Source organism: Phocoena sinus, chromosome 11, assembly GCF_008692025.1.
Source record: "Phocoena sinus isolate mPhoSin1 chromosome 11, mPhoSin1.pri, whole genome shotgun sequence".
In the NCBI taxonomy this organism is placed as follows: domain Eukaryota; kingdom Metazoa; phylum Chordata; class Mammalia; order Artiodactyla; family Phocoenidae; genus Phocoena; species Phocoena sinus.
The window spans coordinates 40,862,466-40,887,212 of record NC_045773.1 but is presented as its reverse complement, the minus strand read 5'-3'; the positions used below and the strand labels follow the sequence as shown (position 1 = coordinate 40,887,212).

Sequence of the window (24,747 nt, the reverse complement as noted above, 5' to 3'; positions counted from 1 at the left end):
TGGGTTTGGAACGAGGGCAACAGCTCCAAGAGGGGAGATGCCCCCTGGGAAGTCCCTGCCTCTGTTCTCCCACAGCCTGAGTACTCTTCTTAAAACACACTGGATTTTGTTTCCCCTGCTGTAAATTCCTCAGTGGGGACCTGACATCCTCAGAATCCAATCGTCTCCACAGCCTTCCTTTCCAGCCCCGCTTGCTCTCTGCTCTCCAGCCATGGTCCTGTCCTCTCATTCCTAGAATCCAACTAGTTATCCCACCTTTGGTCTTTGCCCATACTCTTTCCTTTTCCTTTCCAGGCCAACTGCATTATCAGGCCTCACCTTGAAAGCCCTGTCCCCCGGGAGGACCCCCACCCCATCCCACTGGTATCAAGGCAGCTCTGCATTCCCCCCTCCAACGCACACACATTCATGTGACCCAGGGCTGGTCCTTTCTGCTCTCTGGGTTTCAGTTCGTGTCCTGGCATCCTGTCCAGCTTTACTGGAGCAGGGCCAGATGGGCCTCCCAGATATGACGCTGTGAAAGCCCCTAGAAGTCCCCAGTGGGGGTGTAGGGGGATGGTGTGTGGAGCATCTGTATGGTAGGTATGGCAGGGTCCCCAGAGCCGGTCATGGGATGCTCCAGCCATCACAGGGCAGAGGGACCAGGAGACTTGTATCTAAGAAACTAAACCCTGGGTTGCCATGGGGAAGTGCATGGGGGGTGCTCACCCTGGGGTCCTCATTTTGGGGCTTAAGGCTCCAGGGAGCTGGCTAGGCTCTCAGGGCAGGGCCATGCCCCCTACAAGCTCCCCAACGAAGGGCTGTGTCCTCAGACCTCCTAGCATAGAGTCATGACATTTTAGACTCCCAGCACAGAACCCGGTCTTCTCCCTCAGATTGGGCCTCCCAGCCCTGTTCCTTGACCCAGCCCCCCACTCCCAGCCCAGGGCACCCACCTCTTGTGTGGTCCCCCGGACCCACAGCCCTGCAAGCTTTGTGACATTGTCTTGCTCCCCACCCCCATCAGAGAGCCTGCAGGATGCAGATCACTTGCCGCCTGTGCTCCTGCTGCGTCTCATCCATCTCTTTGGTGCTGTCCTTGCAGGAGGGAAGGTAGGCCTGGAGGAGCCTGGGGGACCGAGGGTGGCTGTCTCAGGGTCTCTCTGCTGGGTGAGCCCTTTGCCCATTGCCCGTCTCTGCCCACAACTGCAGGAGAACGGGCAGAAGGCTGTGAGCGCTGGCACTGTTCAGGGCCTGCTGGATGTGGTGCGAGGCTGGGGCCATGGGCCGGCCCAGGACCCCCGCCTAGTGCCGCTGGCACTGGAGGCACTGGTGGGTGCGGTACATGTCCTGCACGCCAGCCGCACACCCCCCCGGGGGCCAGAGCTCCGAACCCTGCTTGAGGGCTACTTCCGTGTCCTTAATGCCGACTGGCCGGCCGGGCCAAGCCTGGACCCGGAAGAGGCCCTCATCACCCTACGGGTCAGCATGCTCGGTGGGTATAGCCTCTTGGGCTCTTGGGGAGGTGGCACTAGCAGGGGAAGGCCCAAGTTATGATGGAAAGGCTGGCCTGGGCAGTATGGGAAGAAGGTTTAAGGCTGACCAGAGGCGCTGCTGAGACAGGCTTGGGCAGGGTTGACCCTTGACCTCTCCACAGATGCCATCCCCATGATGCTGGCATGTGAGGACCGGCCAGTGCTGCAGGCCACCTTCCTCAGCAACAATTGCTTTGAACACCTTATCCGCCTCATCCAGAACAGCAAGGTGGGCGGGGCCCAGGCTGGGGTGGGGGCACCACGTGTGCATGCCGAGCTGATGATGAGCATACTTGGGCTGGAGGGATGGCTTGCACTTCAGTGGGAGGGCCCGGGGCTCCGGATGGCTCTGGACCCCACATGAAGGGGGTGTTGTAGAAGGACAGGAACTGCCCTGGCCCCTTGTTTCCCTTTTCCCCAGCCCCAAACCTAGGGGCAGGAGGAAGGCTCAGCTGTTGCAGATGCAGTGCCTATTCCTGCCCACTTATCTGCCCCCGGCTCTGTCCCTTTGGGCAGGGTATGGGTGGCTCAGCTCCCCTACTCTTCCCTAGTGCCTGGTGGGGCGCTCGGCCTGGGGCTCAGGGCGCATCCTTCCCTATGGGGCGGAGCCCTGGCAACTGCCCCAGGTCCTGCTCTAATCCCACCCTTCCCTCATCTCTCTCCTCTGCCTCCTCCACCTTGTGCCTACCCCCCACCCCGACAGCTGTACTTGCAGGCCCGGGCGCCCCCTGAGGGGGACAGTGACCTGGCTACCTGGTTACTGACCGAGCCCGATGTCCAGAAGGTACCACCCTGGGGCTCACCAGCTCAGGCACCCACGTCCCTGGGCACCCACCCCCCGGGGCTCCCTCTTTGAGCCTTCTGCACTATGCAGGGGGAACGATGCCAGTCCTGGTATAGCCTAGTGATGGGGCTGGGTCCCCCATGCTGTCTCACCTACCTTCCAAATCCCAATCCTAGGAAATGGCACAGTTGTGATCTGTTCCCTGCCTTGTTATTAGTCTTGGGAGCTGGGGTTTGGCTATGCCAACCTGGAAGGAACCTTCGATACTCAGCCACCCCACCCCCATTGCACAGAAGGGGAAACAAGAGGCCAGATACTCAGGGATTTGGCTGTGGTCACTCACAGAGAAGGAGGTCCCCCACATGGGGCCACTTCTTTGCTTGGATCCTTGCACCTGCCCTAAGCAGGTCACTGGGAGTTCCCTATCCCCTCATGCCCTCATGACGTGCTCCCTGCCTCACCTTGCATGGGGGCTGTAGGAGGCTGCGGCGTGTCAGGGGCTTTGCATGGGGCACCTTCTCTCTGGTGGCTCAACACCTGGGCCCCCACCTCCAGAGCCCCGCCCTGGCTTTGTCCTCATGAAGCAGCCCTGTGTGTCTATTGCACTTGGCTGTTTTCTGAGAACCTGCATGTCCATTCATCTACAAAGCAGGCAAGGCCAGTGAGACCCCTGCTTTTTACAGATGAGGAAACTGAGGCCTGGAGGAGGGAAAAGATTGCCGGAGGTCCCTTAGGGAGTCAGGCAGAGCTGGGACCAAGGGCCCCATGGAGCCAAAATACAGCCTGGCACCTGCTGACAAACTCTCCAAGCCCTCCTGACTTCTCAGCCCCTCAGTAGGGCAGGGTGAAGGAGTAGCATGCCTCTGGCTGTTGGGTTCAGCCAGGGTGAGCCTCAGCATCCCCACCTGGATCTAGGGGAAAGGGGCAGGGTAGGACTTAAAGGTCTCGAAGGTTCTTCTGGTTCTAACATCCTGTGATTGATTGTCCCTAAATTCCCCAACCCCCTGTCAATCATCGTGGGTGATGGGGCACTTGCCAGCCTGCCTGCACATGTGTTTAGCTTGGGTGGCGATGGGTGGAGACCGGGGCCCATAAACCCACCGGACAGTGGAGGGCAGAGGGCTGTGGCCAAAGGGTTCACTGGTGATCTGTCCCAGTATCCCAGTGAGGCCCTTCCCAGCCTTGGTTTCTTCCCTGGCTTCTCTGTCAGAGTGGGCCTTGCCAAGCTGCTTGGCAGCTTGGGCAAGGGTAGAGGGCCTGGTGGCTTCTGTTCTAGCACTATATGGCCCGGACAGGGTTTCCACAATTCCAGGGCCCCAAGCCAGCTCAGCTACTTGCCTTGGGGCATCTGTTCCTGTCCCTGCACCCTTTTATTGCAGGGTGCCGCCAGCTGCGACGTCCTGGCACCTGCCTCTCCTGACTGCCCCTCCCCACCCCAAGGTACTGGACCAGGACACAGACGCCATTGCAGTCCACGTAGTCAGAGTGTTGACCTGCATCATGAGCGGCTCCCCCTCCGCCAAGGTGAGGATGCTGCGGTCCTGCTGTGGTAGGGGCATGGGATGGGTGTTAAGTGGATCAGCTGTCTCTAGAACAGGCCTGGCTGATGGCTGTCAGAGCAAGTGAGCTGGGGAGGTGACCATTCTGCCCTCTGGGGTACGGCTCAGCCCCCTGGGCGAGCATGGTCATTAGTGAGTCCTGGGAGCTGGCTATCCTGGCTCAGAGCTGGAGGGCGGAAGGATGCTTATGGCTGACCACCATCTGCAGCCTTCCGAGGTAGACCTATTCCCCTGCTAGCACTGTGACCCAGAGGCAGAGCCAGGCAAGGGGGCCCTGAAAGGTGATACCTCCTCCAGGGTTCCTGTAGGGTGTGAGTGTGCCCTGGGGCCCACATACACACTCACTCCTTTCCCACACATCCCTGCACAGGAGGTGTTTAAGGAGCGCATCGGCTACCCTCACCTGCAAGAGGTTCTGCAGAGTCACGGTCCCCCCACCCATCGACTGTTGCAAGAGCTGCTCAACATGGTGAGGGCAAGGGCTTGGGGGCAGGGTCCCAAGGGCAGCCAGGAGTGAGTCAGGGCTACCACGGAAGGTGAGCTCTCCACCTTAGGGGACCATGTTGACTATGTGTGACCTGGGGCCTGACCCTGTGTGTCAGGGTCACTGGGGTGAGGATTCTGAGCTGCATGGGGCCCAGAAGCTGCTGCATGTTAGCAAGCCCCAGGATGATCCTAGGAATAGGCAGTTGGGGTTTAGGCCAACCCAGACCGAAAGCCAAGGGTTGTTGTTGGTAGCGATGGTTGTCTGAGCACCTCTGGCTTTCCTGAGCCTCAAACACAACCTGTGAGCTGGGTGGGGTAGCACATGTTGTGTTCCCATGCTTTAGGCAAGTAAACTGAGACAGGAAGTCCCACTGTTGGCGGGGTGGCCTGTTCCATGCCAGTTGCCCGGGAACTATCATTCTCTCCACCCGCAGGCTGTGGAGGGCAACCACAGCACGTGTCCGCCACCCCCAATCCGCAATGAGCAGCCGGTGCTGGTGCTGATGCGGTGGCTGCCAGCACTGCCCACAGCTGAGCTGCGCCTCTTCCTAGCACAGCGCCTCTGGTGGCTCTGTGACAGCTGCCCTGCCAGCCGTGCCACGTGTGTCCAGGCCGGTCTGGTGGGCTGCCTGTTGGAGACTCTCAGCGAGGGGGTAGCCCTGGGGGACCGCTGCCAGGAGCAGCTGCTGGCACTGCTGCAAGCATTGGGCCACGTGTCACTAAGGCCCTTGGAGCTGCGTCGCCTGCTTCGTCCCCCACCAGGTCTGGACTCAGGGCCGGGTGGAGCTGAGGCCGGGGCTGCCCGACACGCAGGTGCCATCATCCGCGCGCTCTCAGGCATGGCCCGGCACCAGGGCCCGGCACGAGCCCTGTGCTACTTTGACCTCACGCCCAGCATGGCGGGTATCATGGTACCCCCTGTGCAGCGATGGCCAGGACCTGGCTTTACCTTCCATGCCTGGCTGTGTCTGCACCCCACGGCTGTAACACCTGCCCCGGGCCCCACCCGGCCGCTCCAGCGAAAGCAACTGTACAGGTGGGTGACTGCTAGGGACCAGGGCGCGGTGCCAGGGTGAGCAGGAGAACCAGCGGGCATAACTGGCTTGGCCTGCCCCCAGCTTCTTCACCAGCAGCGGCTCAGGGTTTGAAGCCTTCTTCACGGCGGCTGGGACCCTGGTGGTGGCCGTGTGCACCCGGAAGGAGTACTTGACCATGAGCTTGCCTGAAGTGTCCTTTGCCGACTCTGCCTGGGTGAGCCTCCGTCCTCATGTGGCCCAGGGAGGTGGAGGGGACACCACGTCCCAACCTGTGACCTGATGTTGTGGCTTCTGTTCTAGCACTGTGTGGGCATTGTCCATGTGCCCGGGCGCCGGCCCTTCAGCCAGAACCTGGTGCATGTCTACAAAGACGGCCATCTGGTGAAGACGGCACCCCTTCGCTGCCCCTCCCTTAGTGAGGTGTGCCAGGCAGGGTTTAGGGAGGCTTGGGCAGCTGGGGGCACTTGGACAGGGTGGGGCCTGGAGCCCCGTGTTCCCCCTCCCCCACCCCACAGGCCTCAGCCTCTGGGGCCTGTGCAGCCTTGGGGGTCACCGAGGAACTGGATGCAGGTGGAACCCCAGGCTCTGCTGTGACCTGACCACTCCCCCAACCCTGGCCCCACAGCCTTTCTCCTCCTGCTGTATCGGCTCTGCTGGGCACCGCACAACGACCACCACCACGGGCCTGCCTGCGCCACCTGTCCCCGCTGCCCTGGCTCACACTCACCCCTCCCTCACCCGCTCCCAGTCAGTCCCAGCCACCACAGGGCTTGGCTGGGGGTCCGGGCTGGTGGCCCCTCTGCAGGAGGGCAGCATCAGCTCCACCCTCGCAGGCACACAGGACACTCGGTGGGGCAGCCCCACATCCCTGGAGGGCGAGCTGGGGGCTGTGGCCATCTTCCATGAAGCCCTGCAGGCGGCAGCCCTGCGGGTCCTGTGCACCCTGGGTATGCAGCGCCGTCCCCGTGCCCTGCCCCAGCCCCTACCGCTTTGCCCCAGGACCCAACTGGTTGGGTCTCAACAAGTGCCCAGGCCAGAAACGAGGGGTCTGGTGGGGGGAAGGTGTCCCTGCGGGGGGGTGGGGTCTGTCCTCTTATCAGGCAGAGAAGAGGCAGGCTGTGTGTGGGGTTTGGCCAGAAGCCCAGCCAGGTCTGAAGCCCCCCTGCCTACCCCCCAGGGCCCAATGAGACAGCACCCTTCAAGCCCGAGGGTGAACTGCATGAACTTGGCACCAGGCTGCTCCTCCATTACTCACCTCAGGTACTGCGGAGGTGGGCAGTTGGCTTAATCCTGCTCCGTCCCCCTGCCTCCCACCCTCTGTCTCCCGCCACCTCCTCCACTGAGCCTTGCTGCCTGCTCACCCCCTGTCCGCAGGCCTGTAAGAACAACATCTGCCTGGACCTGTCCCCTGGTCACGGGCTGGATGGCCGCCTGACAGGCCACAGGGTGGAGACCTGGGACGTGAAGGTGTGTGCGCACGTGACCAGTGTGTGCAGGAAGCATGAGCGTGGGCACGTGTGTACAGGGCGGGCTGGGGAGTGGCACCGTGCCCTGAGAGGTCTTGAGGAGACCCAGATTTCCAGACTGGAGGGTCTGCTGGGATGGAGTGGGGCAGGAGATGGCTGGGTGCCGCCCTCTCATGGTGGCCCCCACCCGCAGGATGTGGTGAATTGCGTGGGAGGCATGGGTGCCCTGCTGCCCCTGCTGGAACGAGTGGCTACACAGCCCCAAGAAGCCGAGGCAGGTCCAGCAGAAACACATGACCTTGTGGGGCCCGAACTGACCTCTGGCCACAACGCCACCCAGGGACTGCTTCTCCCACTGGGCAGGTCCTCAGGTAAGTGTCCCTGCTGCCTGAACTGGGTGGGGGGAGATCTTGGCATGGTTGGGGGACTGGACTGCTTGAGGTCTCTGTGGCCACTGGCAGGCCTTTGAGGTACATCTGTTCCCTTCCTGGTGGCGGTAGAGGAGCGAATGGAGAGGAATGCAGTGGCTGCCTTTCTGCTGATGCTGCGGAACTTCCTACAGGGCCATGCTGTGAACCAGGAGAGCCTGGTGCAGTGCCAGGGGCCTGCCATCATTGGGGCCCTCCTGCGCAAGGTGGGGCCTGCTGGGGCAGGTGGGGAGGGGACTGCCCTGTCTGACTAAGGGGACTGATTGGAGGGACCAAGAAGGGGAGCCTGATGGCATCAGTCAGGGAGGGCCTCCTGGGAGAGGTGGCATTTGAGCAGGGCCTTGAAAGGCTGGGCAGGGTTTGGCTATGAGGGTCTGGGGGGAGTAGCAGAACAGCAGGGCACCTGCACAGCAGTCTGGGAGCTTGCACTTCAGAGATGGCAGGGAGCCACTGAAGTGTTTTGAGCAGGCAGAATGCTTGTGTCCATCTGCCTGTGCAGGGCAGGGTGGAAACTGGGAGGCCTGAGAGTGGGCGGGCAGGGCCTGATATCTCACCCCAGCTCCTCTGTCCTCCCCCAGGTCCCCAGCTGGGCCATGGACATGAATGTGCTCATGTCTGCCCAGCTTCTGATGGAGCAGGTGGCAGCCGAGGGCGGTGGGACCCTCCTGTACCTGCTCTACCAGCATTTGCTCTTCAACTTTCACCTCTGGACCCTTAGCGACTTTGCTGTGCGCCTGGGTAGGTGTGGGGACTTGGGTAAGGGGTTGCCGCCAGGCAGGATGTTGGTGGAGGTTCTGAGAAGCTATAGCCCTGTGGGTGATCTGAGGGGACATATCTGCCCTGAGGCATCTGAGGGGACCATGACCCTCTCCTGGTGGGGGGTGGAGGTGGGCAGGGAGGTCTGGCAGGGGCATGGCCCCTATCTTGGAGGATGGAAGGAACCCGGCTCAGTCAGGTAGCCTGAGCCCTCTGCCGATTCCCACTTAGGCCACATCCAGTACGTGTCTAGCATAGTCCGTGAGCATAGACAAAAGCTGCGGAAGAAGTATGGGGTCCAGTTCATCCTCGATGCTCTGCGCACTCACTACAGGTGAGGCTGGTGGGGGCAGATGGGGTGGGGTGCTGACACTGCAGCTTCTGGCCTTGGGGGCAGGTCTGTTCAGTCCCCCAGCTCACCTGCCCACTTGCCCTGTTCTCCCCTCCATGCCCCTGTGTTCTCCTGGCCCTGGGTGCATGTTTCTGCTGGGACCTGCCCAGCCTACAGCGGGAGCGCCCCCTAGCGGCTGATGACCTGCGCACAGTGCAGACTTCACTCCTGGGCCTGGCGCGGGAGTTTCTGGTGCGGAGCTCTTCCACTGACGACCTGCAGGTGGTGCTGAACTTTCTGGCGGCCGCGGGTGATGATGGCCAGGTAAGCTGGAGGTTGGCGAGGGTGAGACTGGGAGGAGGGGTGGAGTGTGGACCACGTTCAGGGTTGGGGGGTGGCCGGCTCAGTGTGAGACTTTGTATCCCCAGGTGCTGGGTGCGCTGGACCTGCTGCTGGCACTGCTGCAGGGCTCCCCAGCACAGGAGTCTCTGGCTTTCTTCCTGCTGGAGCCAGGGAACTTTGAGGTGCTGCTGGCACTGCTGGTGCGGCCAAGGCCCACGCCCTTGCTGCCCGACCGAGTCTGCAAGGTACACTCAGCTCACGCCTGACCCTGGCATCCTAATTCACGGGGGCCCCCGCCTGAGTCCAGAGAGGTGCAGAAGGCCTTAGGCTGGTGGGTGAAGCTGCCTTTGCAGGCCTCTCTTGGAGCCACACACCTGCGTGGTGACTCACCCTCCTACAGTAACTTTCCCCGTGATGACGACCCCTACACAGATCCTGCGCAGACTGCAGCAGAATGAGCGCTTACCTGAGTGCAGCCGCCAGCGGCTCCGGCTGCGAGAGTGTGGCCTCCAGGGTCTCGTTGCCTGCCTGCCGGAGGGGGCCGTTTCCCCCCAGCTCTGCCAGGGCCTCTTCAAGCTGTTCCTGGGGGCAGGTACAACCTGGTTGGGGCCAAGAGGCAGGCCAAGTAGAGGGGTGATGTGGATCCAGGAACCAGGGCAGGTGGGAATAGGGAAGGTGTTGGTGCCAAGGGACCAAGGCTGAGCCAGCAGAGGAGCACAGTCCCTCTCTGGGGTCAGTCCCTCAGGCCTTTTCTGGCCGTTTTCCCAGATTGCCTGAACCTCTCAGATCTATTGGCTGTGGTGCAGCTCTCCCTGCAGGCTGACCTCAGCATCCGCCTAGACATCTGTCGTCAGGTGAGTGGGAAGTGAAAGCTTTGTTGGGGGTTGGGGGGCGGCTTCTACCCTGCAGACTTTGCCTGTGACGAGGGGTCTCTGGAGGCCTCTCATGCAAAGGCCCCGGGAGGAGGGGCTGGGACAGGCTGTCGGATGAGTCCCTCACTTGCTGTGCCCTGGCCCAGCAGCTCTTCCACCTCATCTACGGACAGCCAGACGTAGTGCGGCTGCTGGCCCGACAGGCTGGCTGGCAGGATGTGCTGACCCGGCTGTTTGTCCTGGAAGCCGTCACAGCTGGCAGTCCCCTGCCCTTTACCCCCGAGCCACCCACCTCCCCGGAGCCAGCCTTACACAAGCCACCCACTGAGTCACCTGAGCCTTCAGACGTCTTCCTGCCCGCGGAGGTCCCCTGCCCTGACCCTGACGCCTTTTACCAGGCTCTTTCCCCATTCTCCACACCCTTTGAGCTGGGCCCGGAACGGGCCAGTGTGAGTTCAGGCAATACTGCTGGCGGTGGCAGTGGCAGTGGGACTCTCACTCCAGCCAGCCAGCCTGGCACCCCTTCCCCACTGGATGGGCCCCGGTCCTTCCCTATTGCCCAGGGCCGCCACAGCTCCAGTCTCTCCAATGTGCTGGAGGATGGCAGCCTGCCAGAGCCCACCATCAGTGGGGATGACACCTCTAATACAAGCAACCCTCAGGTGAGGCGGGCCCACCCTCTACCACTGTACGGCACCAAGGGAGGGCACTTCTGGGACACGGGGCAGGCAGCGTAGCTTTTCCACAGGTGTTGCCCTATTTGACATCAGGGCTACAACTGCTATTCGGGTCTGGCGCTGCCGCCTCGTAGCTTTTATCTGCAGTGTGTTCCCTGGGGGGTGGGGGGTATTCTGGAACAGGGCCAAGTCATGCTGAGACAAGAGTTGGGGGCACTAACCAGGCTTCAGAAGGCCCTAGAGAGCCTGTGAGGCAGGGACTTCACAGGGCCTGTGGGCAGTATTGCTCTAAGGGTCCTGCCTGTGCTTCTGGATCCGGGGGTGGGCGTCTGCTTATTCCATGGCATTCTTCCAGAGAATTCTAGGACAGTCCTTGAGGCCTGTGAGGACTGTGAGGTAACCGTGTGAACTACCTCATCTCCTCTTAGGAGTCCTGGAATCCCAGGATCCTCCCTGGAACTCGGGCAGTGGCTGAGGCCCACACCATCTGTTTAGGCCTTTAGCACCAGACTGGCTCGGCTGTTGGCCAAAGGCTCGGCTCCCTGCTGTCCCTACTAGTGGGTGGGCGGACGTGCTAAACAGGGATGGTAGTGGGGCAGTGATTGCCTCCCTCCCCAGCCCGCACCCCACACACCCCCTGTGTCCGCAGCAAACCTGTGAGGAGGAGCTTTGTAACCTGCTCACCAACGTCCTGTTCTCGGTGACTTGGTGGGGAGTGGATGGCAGTGACGAGGCTGCCTGGCGGGAGCGCGGCCAGGTCTTCTCCGTGCTCACCCAGCTGGGGGCCTCGGCCACGCTTGTGCGCCCACCAGACTGCATCAAGCGCAGGTGAGGGGGTGACTCAGGAGGGGGAAGAGCCTCGGGGAAACCTGGGGCCAAGAAGGCGGTCAGGTAGACACCTGAGTCCCTCGCCCCTCTCCAGCCTCCTGGAGATGATGCTGGAGTCAGCCCTGACCGACATCAAAGAGGCCCCCGTTGGGGTCCTGGCCAGCCTCACCCAGCAGGCGCTCTGGCTGCTGCGCCTGCTGCAGGACTTCCTGTGTGCCGAGGGCCACGGTAACCAGGAGCTGTGGAGTGAGAAGGTATGACAGCTCCGAGGGGCACGTGTTCAACGTTCTCGTGCACCTGAGGGCATCTGGTCTGGGAGGTGGATGAGTACCCGTGTGCCGTCATGGGTTCATCAGCTCCACTATCTGTGAGCGTACGTTTATCTGTATGTACAAACCCTCCCTGGCCTCCAGCCCAAACCTTACCTTGCTCTTGCCCCATGGGCTTTTGGCCTCCTCTGGTGATGGCCGCCTGGAATATATGGTGTGTGGCAGCTCTTTGAAGGTGTGTGCAGCCTGCTTGATCGCCTGGGGGCCTGGCTGCACCTGGCCGATGGCACAGCAGATCTCCGAGAGATGGCACAGATTGGCCTGCGCCTCGTGCTTGGCTACATTGTGCTGGAGGACCCACAGGTGAGCACAGGGTGGGACTGAGGGGAGGGTGTGTGCTGGGTATAGGGAACTCCGGGAGTAGCTGGTGACACCTGCACCCCTTCGGTCCACAGCTGCACGCCCAGGCCTACGTAAAGCTGCACGCACTGCTGCAGACTGCAGTGCCCATGCGCCGGGAGGAGGCTTGTTATGTGCTCTCCAAGCTGGAGGCGGTGCTGGCGCGGGCGCTGAACACCCCAGCCTCAGAGGCCCCCACCGGGGACGGGGAGCCCCCAGCTGCAGCCACTGCTGCAGAGCGCTGCTCATGGCTGGTACCGCTGGTGCGCACACTGCTGAACCGTGCCTACGGGCCCCTGGGGCTGCAGTGGGGGCTGCCTTCCCTGCCTCCCACCAACGGCAGCCCCACCTTCTTCGAGGACTTCCAGGCCTTTTGTGCCACCCCCGAATGGCGTCACTTCATCGACAAGCAGGTGCCTGGAGCTGGGGGCACGGGCAGAGAAGTGCGAGCTGGGGACCCACATCGAGCACCGGTCTCCTGTCCCTGTCCCATCCTCCAGGTGCAGCCCACCATGTCGCAGTTCGAAATGGACACCTATGCTAAGAGCCACGACCTCATGTCAGGCTTCTGGAATGCCTGCTACGACATGCTCATGAGCAGTGGGCAGCGGCGCCAGCGGGAGCGGGCACACGGTCGTCGGGCCTTCCAGGTGTGCGACCCGAGGCGGGGGGCGGGGAGCTGCTCCACACGTGGGCCCAGAGGACGGCTGATGGGACGGAGTGGGGAAACGGGGACAGCACATGAAGCAGCCAGCGGGACTCACCCGTTCCTCCACCCTACCCACCCCCCCACTCCTCAGGAGCTGGTGCTGGAACCTGCACAGCGGCGGGCGCGCTTGGAGGGGCTGCGGTACACAGCGGCCCTGAAGCAGCAGGCAGCGCAGCACTCGACCGCCCTGCTGCACTGGGGGGCGCTGTGGCGTCAGCTCTCTAGCCCCTGTGGGGCCTGGGCCCTGAGGTGGGCGGGGTTCTGGGTGGAGTCCGGGTGGGGTGGGGCTTGGGAGGGAGGAGCTGGGAGGGTGCCTTTGGGGGAGAAGCCTGGGAGGAACCCAGAGGTCTATAGCCTTCTGCCTGTGACCATCGCTGGGGACGTATCTGTAGGGACCCGCCCACCCCCCGCTGGAAGCTCTCCAGTGCCGAGACATACTCGCGCATGCGTCTGAAGCTGGTGCCCAACCATCACTTCAACCCTCACCTGGAAGCCAGTGCCCTACGCGACAACCTGGGTGAGAGGGTGTGCTGAGCTGGGTCCACCCAACCTCGTACACCCTGTCTTGTCTCTGGCTGAGCACCCTTGGGCCCATTGCAGGTGAGGCCCCCCTGACACCCACAGAGGAGGCCTCCCTGCCTCTAGCAGTGACCAAAGAGGCCAAAGTCAGCAGCCTACCCGAGGAGCTGCAGGAAGACCAGCTGGGTGAGGATGAGCTGGCTGCACTGGAGACCGCGTGAGTGGGGCTGGGAAAGAGCTGATTGATGGGGGCAACGGGTCTGCTCCAGTGTGTGCTGGCCGGTGGTGGAATTGACTCCGGAGTCTGTTTCCCCTCCCGCTGAAAGGGATGGTCCAAAATCAGGTGGGAGTATTGGGCACAGCTATAACAGGATGGATAGTTGCTCTTTCATGGCTCGGCACCCCAGAGCAGGACTGAGAAACACAAACCAGACTAGGATGGGGGCCCATGGGAGCAGGCAGGGGCTGAGTGAGGGAAGCTGGGGACGGGGGTTGGTGTCCTGGCAAGACATTCAGAGGCCCAGGTTTCGGGGCGGGGACTGTGGTCAGTCTGGACCCTGGGCAGCTCCTCCTCCTCTGGGAGTCATGAGCTGTGTACCTCATGACTTGGTGGCACTCCGAGAGTGTGGTCCTTGGGCTTGTCAGAAAGGGGACCCCAGAGTCTGGTGCCTAAAGTGGGTGCTGGCCCCCAGGTTGGAGGCCGCAGAACTGGATGAGCAGCATGAGAAGCTGGTGCTGTCAGCTGAGTGCCAGCTGGTCACAGTGGTGGCTGTGGTCCCAGGACTGCTGGAGGTCACCACACAGCACGTGTATTTCTACGATGGCAGCGCTGAGCGTGTGGAAACCGAGGAGGGTGTGTTCTGATGGAACGGGACGGAGGGACGGCAGGGATGGCTGGGGTGCGGTGGGGCTGGGGCGAGTGACTTCTGCACTTGCTGTCCGTCCCCACAGGTATCGGCCATGACTTCCGGCGCCCACTGGCCCAGCTCCGCGAGGTCCACCTGCGGCGTTTCAACCTGCGCCGTTCGGCGCTTGAGCTCTTCTTCATTGATCAGGCCAACTACTTCCTCAACTTCCCCTGCAAGATGGGTGGGGCCACGGCCTCATCTCCGTGCCAGGTCCCCAGGCCCCAACCCTGCCCCATCCCACCCCACACCCAGGTGCGGAACCAGGTGTACTCGTGGCTCCTGCGCCTGCAACCCCCTACCCAAGGCTACCTGAGCAGCCGCTCCCCCCAGGAGATGCTGCGCGCCTCAGGCCTTACCCAGGTGAGAGCCCTGGAGTGTGAGGATCGGGTGAGGTCAGGGCCCTGCGGTTGGGAAGAGGGCTGGCAGCCCAGCTGGCTCACCTCTTGCCCCTGCCCCCCAGAAATGGGTACAGCGTGAGATCTCCAACTTCGAGTACCTGATGCAACTCAACACCATTGCGGGGCGGACCTACAATGACTTGTCTCAGTACCCTGTGGTGAGGGCATGCTCCCCATCTCCCCCACTCCTCTGGTCTGCCAGCCCTGGTTCACCCAAGTGTGGGTACTGATGGTGGACCGAGCCCTGAGCTTGGTCCTGGGCGGGTGCTGTCTGAGGCCTGGCCTCTGTTCTCCCCGAAGGGAATCCTGTCCCAGACAGTCCCTCCTGCTCCCCTGCAGCCCCTCCACTTGGTGCATCCCCACCTGTGGGCTCCGCTCATCTTCTTGAGGGTGAGGGTGAGGGCAGGGCAGGTAGGCCATCAGGACCCTCATGCAGCTCCTGCCCGGGTGGGCGGCCAGTTCCCCTGGGTCCTACAGGACTATGTGTCCCCAACGTTGGACCTCAGCAACCCCGTCGTCTTCCGGGACCTGTCCAAGCCCATCGGTGTGGTGAATCCCAAGCATGCCCAGCTTGTGAGAGAGAAGTGAGTGCCTGAGTGAGGCTGGGCTCGGGGGTTGGGAGGGACAAGAGGAGGGCTTCTGCTGACTCCCCCCGACTGTTGCTCTAGGTACGAGAGCTTCGAGGACCCAGCGGGCACCATTGACAAATTCCACTATGGCACCCACTATTCCAACGCAGCAGGTGTGATGCACTACCTCATCCGCGTGGAACCCTTCACCTCCCTGCACGTCCAGCTGCAGAGTGGCCGGTGCGGAGGGGCAGGCAGATGGGGCAGGGCAGGGTGGATGAAGGGAAGAGGCGGGTCTTCCAGGCATCCTGGACCCTCTGGCTCCCGGCTTTCCTGCGGCCACACCTTCTCCCCCACTGTCTCCCTTCTCTCTACCTCACTTTGGCCCGTGCCCCTCCCTAGCTTTGACTGCTCTGACCGGCAGTTCCACTCGGTGGCAGCAGCCTGGCAGGCCCGCCTGGAGAGCCCAGCCGACGTGAAGGAGCTCATCCCAGAGTTCTTCTACTTCCCTGATTTCCTGGAGAACCAGAACGGTAGGAGCTGGCGTCGGGGCAGGAGGTGTGGGGATGGAGAGCTCGGGTTGGGGGCGGTGGCCAGGGAGCAGGTGAAGGTGGCGCAGAGAGACAGCTGACCCGGTCTTCTGTGCCAGGCTTTGACCTGGGCTGCCTGCAGCTGACCAACGAGAAGGTAGGCGACGTGGTGCTGCCCCCGTGGGCCAGCTCTCCTGAGGACTTCATCCAGCAGCACCGCCAGGCTCTGGTGAGATGAGCACACGCGGACAGGCGGGCAGCCGGGGTTGGTGCGGGGGGGTCAGCCGTTCCTGGACTGACTGCCTCCTCCCCGCCCCCAGGAATCAGAATATGTGTCCGCCCACCTCCACGAGTGGATCGACCTCATCTTTGGCTACAAGCAGCGGGGGCCAGCTGCAGAGGAGGCCCTCAACGTCTTCTATTACTGCACCTATGAGGGTGAGCAGTGTCCTTGACTCAAGTGGGAGCCGGGGCACAGAGGAGGGGTGAGTGCGGTGGGCACAGAGGGAGTCCTGACTGTCCTGCCCTTCCTGTCTGATGCTCAGGGGCCGTGGACCTGGACCAAGTGGCAGATGAGCGGGAACGGAAGGCTCTGGAGGGCATTATCAGCAACTTCGGGCAGACACCCTGTCAGCTGCTGAAGGTAAGGCCAGCTTGGAAAACAGTGGTGAGGGATGCCCTGGCCACAGTGCTGATCAGCCACTTGCCCACAGGAGCCACATCCAGCTCGGCTTTCAGCTGAGGAAGCAGCCCAACGCCTTGCACGTCTGGACACTAACTCACCTAGCATATTCCAGCACCTGGACCAGCTCAAGGCCTTCTTCGCAGAGGTGAGAGGAGGCAGGGTCTCGACTTCTTACTTTGTGAAATTCGTTGAATCCCGTTGTCCTTACCAGCCTCTTGGGGCAGGTGGAAAACCTAAATCAAGGTCACTGATGCTAAGACATCTTAGAAAAAGAGGTAAACATCACAGGAGATGGGAGTGCGGGTGGGATGCCTTCTTCGTGAGGAAGAGTCAGGACAAGGTGTTGACTCACCTGACCATCCTTAGGGAGACCAGAAGGAGGGAGTCCGGCCTTAGATACTCTACCTCACCTTCCTGTCTGCATCCCAGAATGCCCCCAAGTCTGACGTGTTTAGGCTCTTCTCTCCTCCTGCTAGCAGGCTCAGAGCCGTGGAGTAATGGGTTGGGATGACCACAGCTGAAACCAAGCTTGACACCCTGGAAGGATCTTCCTTGTCCATCTGGTTTCTCACTCACTTTCTGAGACGCCCTGAAGGCACACTGGTCACTGATGCCTATTCCTCTGAGGGACCTCTGTCTGTATGATGCCTAGCCTGTGACCCCTGGGGGCTGAGGGCCAGGGACTGAGTCGTGTTCCAGGGAGCAGGTAGTGTAGTGAGAGCCTTAGCTGGCTGCTCAGGCACAGCTAGCCTTGCTCCGCCCCCTGCAGGTCATCAGTGATGGCGTGCCCCTAGTGCTGGCCCTGGTTCCCCACCGGCAGCCCCATTCCTTCATTACCCAGGGCTCCGCAGACCTTTTGGTAAGTGCACTGGGCCGGGCCCCATCTCAGCTCCAACCCCTTTCTGACTCTGCCCCAAACCCACCTCTGTCCCCTCTTGCCCGCAGGTGACTGTGAGTGCCAGTGGGCTACTGGGCACCCACAGCTGGTTGCCCTATGACCGTAATATAAGCAATTACTTCAGCTTCAGCAAAGACCCCACCGTGGGCAACCCCAAGTAAGACAGAGGGCTGTGGGCAGGGGTGGGCTCTAAATACCCTGCACCCCAAGTCATCTCCCCACCCAAACAGAATGCAGGCCAGCTGCAGGCTCTGGCCAAGCTTTCTGAGGGCCTGGGTTCTCCTTTGTGGCCTGACCTCACCTGTGGTCCTCCTCACTGGGTCAGGATGCAGCGACTGCTGAGTGGCCCTTGGGTGCCAGGTGGTGGTGTGAGTGGGCAGGCCCTGGCAGCAGCCCCAGACGGAAAGCTGGTGTTCAGTGGTGGCCATTGGGATGGCAGCCTGCGGGTGACGTCACTACCCCGGGGCAAGCTGTTGAAGCAGCTCAGCTGCCACCTCGGTATGTGCAGTCTTGGACTCGGGGTGTGCAGGTGGGAGTAGGGTTCCAAGGCTAGCCAGGGAGGGGGTAACCACTCTGTTCTGCTGGTACCCTCCCCTCCCCTTTCCATTCAGATGTAGTAACCTGCCTTTCACTGGACACCTGTGGCATCTACCTCATCTCAGGCTCCCGGGACACCACATGCATGGTGTGGCGGCTCCTGCAGCAGGTATGCTGGGTGGCAGCCCTCCGGGGCCCCCATAGTCCAGATCTGCAGTCCATCTGCCCCTCAGTGGGCCTCTCCAGTCCTGCCCTGTTCTCTTCTCCTTCCCTCTGCTACCATGAGCAAGTCTGGGGCTCCACAGCCCTCCAGCTCTCCAGCTTTGGACAAGACCCTCACTTTTCCGAGCTTTAGCCTTCTCACTCACTCAGGGGCCAAGGTAGTGGGAGGCCCCAGTCCTGAGCCAGCTCTCGTGTTCCCCACAGGGTGGTCTCTCGGTGGGGCTGGCATCAAAGCCTGTGCAGGTCCTATACGGGCATGAGGCTGCAGTGAGCTGTGTGGCCATCAGCACTGAACTTGACATGGCGGTGTCTGGATCCGAGGTGTGTGTATGCCTGTGTCCAGGGGAGGCTGTTTGCTGGGCACTGCCCCTGGAGCTCACACACCCCTGCCTAGCACCCTAAGCTGCCTTCCTGTAGGACGGAACTGTGATCATCCACACTGTACGCCGTGGCCAGTTTGTGGCCGCACTAAGGCACCCAGGAGCCACGTTGCCTGGACCTGTGTCCCACGTGGCGCTGGGGTCTGAGGGCCAGATCCTGGTGCAGAGCTCAGCGCGGGAGCGTCTGGGGGCCCAGGTACGGGAAAGGGGCGCCCAGCCAAGATAGGGGTGGTTGGGATTCTGTCCTTGCTGACACCTCCTGCTTCCTCCAGGTCACCTACTCCTTGCACCTATACTCGGTGAACGGGAGGTTGCGGGCTTCACTGCCCTTGGTAGAGCAGCCCACAGCCCTGGCGGTGACGGAGGACTTTGTTCTGCTGGGCACAGCCCAGTGTGCCCTGCACATCCTCCATTTGAACAAGTGAGCCCCACTGTTTATGGGTTTGTGATACTTCAGGGTGGTGGTCATTGGCAGAGGACACTAGGAGGTGCCCCCGTGGACCCACATCCCCTTTACATGTCTGTGGACACATTCTTTAAGGCCTGTCACCTGTCCTCCCATCCCCCAATGGGGAGATCTTGCCCTGGGCCTCCCTTAGCCACACACTTGTGGTAGGTCCCTTTCTGCGTCAGGATTTTAATCGAGTCATCCTTCAAATGAGGACTGGGAGGTAGATGGGAGAATGGAGAGACATCTATCTGCTGGATCAAAGCTTCCTTGTAGTTGCGAGTTCGTATATATATATCCCCCCTCCCTCCCTCCAGACTGCTGCCGGCCGCGCCTCCCCTGCCCATGAAGGTGCCCATCCGTAGCGTGGCTGTGACCAAGGAGCGCAGCCACGTGCTCGTGGGCTTGGAAGACGGCAAGCTTATCGTGGTGGGCGCAGGGCAGCCCTCTGAGGTGAGGATGAGGGCCGGGAGGGCCTCGAACGGGATGGGGAAATGACGGTCCTGGCTGACCCCAGCCTGCTCCTGCTCCTACCAGGTGCGCAGCAGCCAGTTAGCGCGGAAGCTGTGGCGATCCTCCCGGCGCATCTCCCAGGTGTCCTCTGGGGAGACAGAGTACAACCCTGGAGAGGCGCGCTGACTGCCTGCCCTTCCCCGCCCCGCCGCGCAGCTCCGCCCCCAGCGGGCTTCGCCCAGGAGTCCAAGGAGAGGGTGACATCCAGCCCACACTCTGGCAGGGGGTGGGCGGGGCCCCACCTCTGCCCAGCTCAGGGATTGGTGGACGATATCATTCCAGGAAGTCCTGCCCCTCGCCGGCAGAGGGGCCTCCCGGAGTCCCAGCGCTGGCCTCAGCAGCCGCACAGCACTTTTTGCACAGCCTTGGGTGGGGAGCCCAGGTTCCCAAGCCCCCGTCCCGGCAGAGTACAGGGGCCGGGCCGTGGCCTGAATCCTAAGGGCGGCCCCCCGCTCTCGCATCTCAGCAATAAACCTGGACTAGTTTTGTAGCTCTTCCGCCTCCAAGCATATGTGCACGCGCGGCGTCTCAACCCGCCCTGGCCACAGTCCCGGGCTAGCGTCCCCCTGGTCCATGAGCACCTGCGGCGACCCGTCTCCTCCCCAACCACACCGCCCTTGTCCCTAAGGGCCCCGGCTGCAGTTTCTCCAGCAGCTGCACGCTCAGTCCCCCCTTCGGGCTTACCTCCACGCATGTGTGCGTTCCGGGGCCGGGCGGGGCAAGATCGTGGGCGGCCCCGCCCACTCGGTGGTGTCCGGCCCGCCTCCTGTCTGCGCCTCTCGGGCGGGTAAGAACCTGGTATCCCCAGGGACTCCACTCTGACTTCCCGGCCAGCCCAAGGCCCGGAGGCCCCGTCCCGCCCAGCTGAGCAGATCCTGGGACCCGCGGAGGGTCGGCCCCCACAGGTCAGGAGCGGGTTGGGGACACAGCTTCGGGTCTTTCTGGACGGAGGGAGCCAAGGCTGCCTCTCTGCCCCCCATTTCCAGACCCGAAATCCTGTGCAGTTGTGGTGCCGGCTTCTGGGTTGGATTGCCTGTGGGAAGTCGGGGAAGTGTGGGCGTGTGTGCATATTCTGTGGGCCTCGAGATGGGTGTGTGTGGGAGTTGGTAGAGGCACAGCTCGGGGTGGGTCGGGCACAAGGCTTGGCTGTCTCTGCGAGCGTTAGTCACAAGCTCACCCACCAACCCGGATCCAGAAAGTGCTCCTTATGTGGTAAGTGACACAAATGTACATACACAACCTTCAGGTAGCAAGGGTCACCACAGCCTCAGTGCCAGACCCACTTGCCGACTGTGTGCTTTACCATACACATGGGCCTCTGGCCTTGTGGAGGGAAGTGAGTTTGGAGTGCCTGGGTTGGACCAGGTCGGATGTGGATGTGGGGGAATTGGAGGACCTTCCCCCAGGTCTCATCTCTATCCCTTTTCCAGGCAAAGTCCCCTCCACTGCCCAGACCAGGGTCTCTTCCCCAGGCCTCAGGAGGTAGGTCCCAGCAGGATCAGCCTTGTAAGTACAGATGGGTCCTGGATTGAGTGTTCTTCAGGTTTCTGGCCTCCAGGCCCTCTCCAAATTCCCAGATGAGAAAGGACTGGGGGTCCTCTGGGCCCACATGCCATCTGCCCTTGCTGAACCTACCAAGGAACCCTCCTGTCCAGCCCCGGAGCAAGAGGTGAGGGCTGGACACTGACCCTAGAGGCAGGAGTGGGAGCTTAGTCACTCCAGGGACTATGCTCTTGCTGACAACTCTGGAAAGCTTCCTACCAGCTAGTAAGTCTCCACCTGGCTCTGGCTTAGATGGGGATGGGAGTCTCCCTGTGCTATCCCTGGACTCAGACCAGGCGTTTGCCATGGTCTTTGAGACAGGGTGGTTTCCAGTGTGCCCTTTTCCATCCAGAGCTGCAATATGGTCTCCTCCAGCTTTGGCCAGCTGGGGCCAGCAATATCACTTCCACCCCCATTTGACACTGGAGGAAACTGGTCCAGATTGGCGACTGGGGAGATTGGAGGGTAGGTACCCAGTCCTGGAATGAATCAGGATGAAGTGAGCCAGGAAAGCGGGACAGACTACCCCAAGGGACTCCTGACTTCAGGCTTGAGGAATTTCCCCCATGTCCCTATACACAGCCCCTTCTGGACTCAGAGAAGTCTCCCAGCTCCTTTTTCTGAGTGCTGCCCATGACATTCCAACCCCTTCTCTAAGATGCAGCCACTGGGAGCACTGCTAGCTGGCAGAACCATGCTTCACAACTCCAGCCACAGGGAAGGCATGGTGCATGTGGGTTAAGTACTTCTTGATCCAGATTTTGGGCACTGAGAGGGTAGGATGAGAGGTATCCATGGGCCCCTGGCCTTGCAGGCCATACACAAGTCCAGTCACAGGCTTTGGAATCCCTGTTTCTTGTGCCCTGCCTGCACTGGATTGTGGGGACAACTGGCCTGCAGGCAGAAGTTAGCAGCAGCATTTACTTGCCTTTCAGATCAGTTTTATTTTGCAAAAATCTACAAGGTCTCCTCTGCACAGAGGCTCCCACAGGGACCAAAATAAATCAGTGTGCTCTCACAGTCCAGAGTTGGTGGGGGAGACAGGACACAGTTTAGTGCCATAGTAGGCAGAGGAGATGCACCAGGAGCCAGAAAAGGGAGCCTGGGAGAGATCAGGAAAGACTTCCCAGAGTAGATTTCCTGCCAGTTTGTCAGATGGCAAAGGTAGACCAGCAAGAGCAGACGTCTGGAAGCCCGGAGAAGGTACACCTGGGAAGGGCTAGATGTCCAAGCATGGCGAGCCAAGGGGAGGCTGTGGGAGATGAGGGTGGGGAACGAACCAGTCAGCTTTTGACGCCACTGTATGAACTTCTGACTCTACACAGCAGGGACTATGATTTCCAGTCTTTCTAGCAGCAAAGTCTACGTCTGCTGCCTCCTTGCCCCTGACCTTGTCTGTCCTTTCCTCCACAGATAAGTCCCGGAGGGAGCAGGACAGGGACAGGGAAGGGGTGTGGGCAGGGGCAGGGGGAGCCCTGGCCCCCGGTACCTCCTCCTCATTCCCCCCTGAGCCTCCAGGGGCCTCAGGCAGCAATATCCCTGTCTACTGTGCCCTCCTGGCCTCTGTGGCCCTCAGTGTGCTTGCCTACATGGCCTTCAAGTGGTAGGTGGTCTGGGCATTGCCCTCTGGTAACCTCCCTCCCCATCTGGGCTCCCAACCAGCTCCCTGTCTGTCTCAGTGAAGGCTGGAGCAGGCTGGCAGGTTCCCCCTGCTCCCCACAGCTGGTGCTCACGTAAACAAAGACAGCAGCTGGCCAAAGCTCGGACTGCAGAGCTGGGGGCCTTCAACAGGGACCAGATGCCTGGGGAGAGCAGTGTCTTCTGGGACTCTCCTAGCAGCCTGGAGCCCTGTGTCCCCAGCCAGGGTGAGCCCCTTTCCCCAAACTCTAGTCCTTCACACCTACCTAGCTCTGCCCCACCACAAAGCCTGCCTAACCCTCATGTGTCCCTCATGTCTCCCATCCCAGGGCTACATCCTGAACTTGGCTGCCGGCTTTACCTCCATCTCCCTCGGCAGCAGCAGGAGGAAGTGGAACAGCTCCTGGAGGTGTCGGGTGAACCTGACAAAGGCTGGCGGGGCCTGGTGGGCCACCTGGGCTACCAGGCTGAGGCAGTGGAGACCATGGCTCAGAGCCAGGTGCCAGCCTACACCCTGCTGAGGTACTGGGCTGTCCAAGGCGGCAGTGGTGCCACCCTCAGGGTGCTAGCAGATGCGCTGGCTGTCCTGGGCTGTGAAGATGTGGTCTGGGCCCTGGGCCCACTGGCTGAGGACTGCTCCGTGGTGTGACGCTCCACAGCCTGGACTCTCAGGGAACCTGCTCTGGTGCTCCCACCACCCCCAGCTCATACACCTTCCCTTTCACGGGCTTCCTGGCACTGGTGACCTCGGCCTGCTGTTCTGGGGGGACACGGTAGATCCAGGCACCACTCACCTCCCCTCGCCCTACATTCCTCCAGGACAGGGACCAGGATATTGGGGGGGAGGGGTTGATAGTGAGGAGCAGTCCTGCCCTCCTGATCCCCACTCCACCTCCTCTTACTTAGCCTCAACTGTCTTTTCTACTTTTGTATCCCATATTAAAGGCAACTTTGGACTACTGGCCTGGCTCTGTCTGGTTCCGTGGGCCTGTGAGACAGTTGGATAGCTATGTGGCAGAGGCCCAGAAAAAGGATGGGATCCCTAGAAGGTGGGAAAAGCCCCTGAGTTGGCAGGCAGTGTGTTCCCGCATTAGATGTGTGAGCTCTGCGGGCAGAGTGTATGCAGTTCACATCCTGCATCTGCCATTCACTGGCTGAATTGTGTTAGGAAGCATTTTACCTTTTTGAACTTCAGCTTCCTGAGCTGGAGAACAATAAATAGACTGGCACATTCAGAAGCCTCCCACCAAGACTCTCAGGCCTTGGGTTTGAGACCATTTTCCTGACTTGTGCTGTGACTAGCCTCAAGGGCTGGAAGCCTGCCCCACCCCTAGGCAGAAAGCAAGAGGCAGTTCCGAGGCAAAGTGAACTGCCTCTGAACTGGTCCTGGGAAGCTAGTTACCAAGGGCCTCATGTCATCTCCAGGTGAGGAAAAGGAAGAAAGTGTTCTTTCACGACCCATGCTCCAGACTCGAAGAGGGAGGTCCAAACATGCTTCCACACAAGCCAAGCACAGGCAAGTCATCCCACCTACCTGAGGGGCTGTTGAGGACAGGGCAGCTGCAGCCAGACCACCTGCACCCCTCGCATATGCCCACCCTGAATGGAGGAGCAGGCAGGTCAGTTACTGTGCCTTTGGAGGGGGTTGCTAAAGCAGACAGGCCCTGCCTAGGAAGAAACAATGGCTGCCATCCTGGTGTCCATCAGGATCAGGGCACTTAAGAAGCACAGTCACCTAAACTCAGGAGACTTGGGTCCAGTCATGATCCAGGGGCCCGGGCTAGAGCCTGTCTCCTAGCTGAGATGTGACCTGCATTGGCTGTTCTGTGAGTACCAAACTCATCAGACTGCTGCTATTCCTATGCCTCAGAGTTTACCAGGACTGCTTAACCCTGTAAATCTTATACTTAAAATCAGGGCAGGTTTGGAGCCACCATCATCCAGAGATGAAAGCAGGAAAAGCTTGGTGTTTGGTCAGCCATAAACAGGCCAAAGCACTGGAGACATCACACCTACTTTGGCAGGGAGTTGGCCAGAGGGCTATCAAGGGTTAGATCGGCAATGAGGGTGAAATCCCTCACTGAGAGGAATGAACAGGTCCTGGATTAGCTGGTAACTCTCTTCACCACTGAGGGGATTTGAGCCTAAAGGTTTCAAGGGGTGTGTGTTTCAAGATCTTCCCCTCCCAAACTCCAGAGGAGGTAAAATAACTGAGAATTCCTCTGCCAAGAGGTCCTTTCTGAAATTTGACAGCTCTCTGGTCACCACCCTTTAATGAAAGGCTACCTAGATCTCCTTGGAAAATCTGAAACCTGGACCCTCAGGTAAAACTATGAGTTTGACTTGGTTGCCAGCAGCAGTGCATGTGGCTGCACCTCTGCATGGGAGACCTACCCAAAAGAGAAACACTTTCTTTTAATCTGCTCAAGCACATTAGTTGAAACATTTTCTTTACTGTTAAGGGTGGGGGGCGGGGGACTTCCCTGGTGGCACAGTGGTTAAG

At 60.9% G+C, this 24,747-nt stretch overlaps 2 protein-coding genes across 16 annotated transcripts in view; both read left to right on the top strand.

Moving 5' to 3' along the window:
- Window positions 1-19,554, top strand: part of NBEAL2 (neurobeachin like 2) — a 30,804-nt gene extending 11,250 nt beyond the window's left edge. For 4 of the 14 annotated variants that reach the window (XM_032647881.1, XM_032647879.1, XM_032647876.1 and 1 more), the window contains 48 exons: window positions 1,007-1,092; window positions 1,192-1,474; window positions 1,637-1,743; window positions 2,218-2,298; window positions 3,739-3,822; window positions 4,228-4,326; window positions 4,778-5,379; window positions 5,462-5,594; window positions 5,681-5,800; window positions 6,006-6,327; window positions 6,558-6,640; window positions 6,755-6,847; window positions 7,040-7,217; window positions 7,347-7,480; window positions 7,853-8,012; window positions 8,262-8,364; window positions 8,532-8,685; window positions 8,790-8,948; window positions 9,136-9,295; window positions 9,472-9,557; window positions 9,722-10,237; window positions 10,902-11,080; window positions 11,175-11,334; window positions 11,575-11,712; window positions 11,805-12,161; window positions 12,249-12,398; window positions 12,549-12,706; window positions 12,850-12,974; window positions 13,058-13,193; window positions 13,669-13,829; window positions 13,928-14,244; window positions 14,345-14,440; window positions 14,742-14,866; window positions 14,951-15,091; window positions 15,254-15,384; window positions 15,501-15,610; window positions 15,702-15,819; window positions 15,927-16,024; window positions 16,095-16,211; window positions 16,836-16,925; window positions 17,012-17,121; window positions 17,290-17,462; window positions 17,576-17,670; window positions 17,928-18,044; window positions 18,141-18,299; window positions 18,376-18,524; window positions 18,869-19,004; window positions 19,089-19,554. In XM_032647881.1, the coding sequence (XP_032503772.1) occupies window positions 1,007-1,092; window positions 1,192-1,474; window positions 1,637-1,743; window positions 2,218-2,298; window positions 3,739-3,822; window positions 4,228-4,326; window positions 4,778-5,379; window positions 5,462-5,594; window positions 5,681-5,800; window positions 6,006-6,327; window positions 6,558-6,640; window positions 6,755-6,847; window positions 7,040-7,217; window positions 7,347-7,480; window positions 7,853-8,012; window positions 8,262-8,364; window positions 8,532-8,685; window positions 8,790-8,948; window positions 9,136-9,295; window positions 9,472-9,557; window positions 9,722-10,237; window positions 10,902-11,080; window positions 11,175-11,334; window positions 11,575-11,712; window positions 11,805-12,161; window positions 12,249-12,398; window positions 12,549-12,706; window positions 12,850-12,974; window positions 13,058-13,193; window positions 13,669-13,829; window positions 13,928-14,244; window positions 14,345-14,440; window positions 14,742-14,866; window positions 14,951-15,091; window positions 15,254-15,384; window positions 15,501-15,610; window positions 15,702-15,819; window positions 15,927-16,024; window positions 16,095-16,211; window positions 16,836-16,925; window positions 17,012-17,121; window positions 17,290-17,462; window positions 17,576-17,670; window positions 17,928-18,044; window positions 18,141-18,299; window positions 18,376-18,524; window positions 18,869-19,004; window positions 19,089-19,190 (7,691 nt within the window). In that variant the 3' untranslated portion in view covers window positions 19,191-19,554. Of the gene's footprint in view, window positions 1-1,006; window positions 1,093-1,191; window positions 1,475-1,636; window positions 1,744-2,217; window positions 2,299-3,677; window positions 3,823-4,227; window positions 4,327-4,777; window positions 5,380-5,461; window positions 5,595-5,680; window positions 5,801-6,005; window positions 6,328-6,557; window positions 6,641-6,754; window positions 6,848-7,039; window positions 7,218-7,346; window positions 7,481-7,852; window positions 8,013-8,261; window positions 8,365-8,531; window positions 8,686-8,789; window positions 8,949-9,135; window positions 9,296-9,471; window positions 9,558-9,721; window positions 10,238-10,901; window positions 11,081-11,174; window positions 11,335-11,574; window positions 11,713-11,804; window positions 12,162-12,248; window positions 12,399-12,548; window positions 12,707-12,849; window positions 12,975-13,057; window positions 13,194-13,668; window positions 13,830-13,927; window positions 14,245-14,344; window positions 14,441-14,741; window positions 14,867-14,950; window positions 15,092-15,253; window positions 15,385-15,500; window positions 15,611-15,701; window positions 15,820-15,926; window positions 16,025-16,094; window positions 16,212-16,835; window positions 16,926-17,011; window positions 17,122-17,289; window positions 17,463-17,575; window positions 17,671-17,927; window positions 18,045-18,140; window positions 18,300-18,375; window positions 18,525-18,868; window positions 19,005-19,088 lie in introns of those variants that run through there. The other 10 variants (XM_032647884.1, XM_032647878.1, XM_032647885.1 and 7 more) reach the window with 6 other exon arrangements.
- Window positions 19,555-20,688: 1,134 nt separating this feature from the next.
- Window positions 20,689-23,203, top strand: LOC116761720 (death domain-containing membrane protein NRADD-like). 2 transcript variants are annotated; one of them, XM_032647890.1, is made up of 3 exons: window positions 20,689-21,071; window positions 22,329-22,471; window positions 22,574-23,203. In XM_032647890.1, the coding sequence occupies exons 1-3, from the start codon at window positions 20,968-20,970 to the stop codon at window positions 22,891-22,893; spliced, it is 567 nt and encodes a 188-aa protein (XP_032503781.1). In that variant the 5' UTR covers window positions 20,689-20,967; the 3' UTR covers window positions 22,894-23,203. The 2 variants fall into 2 exon arrangements, with proteins under 2 accessions (XP_032503781.1, XP_032503782.1); XM_032647891.1 differs by having other exon boundaries at window positions 20,689-22,209.
- Window positions 23,204-24,747: the final 1,544 nt, after the last annotated feature.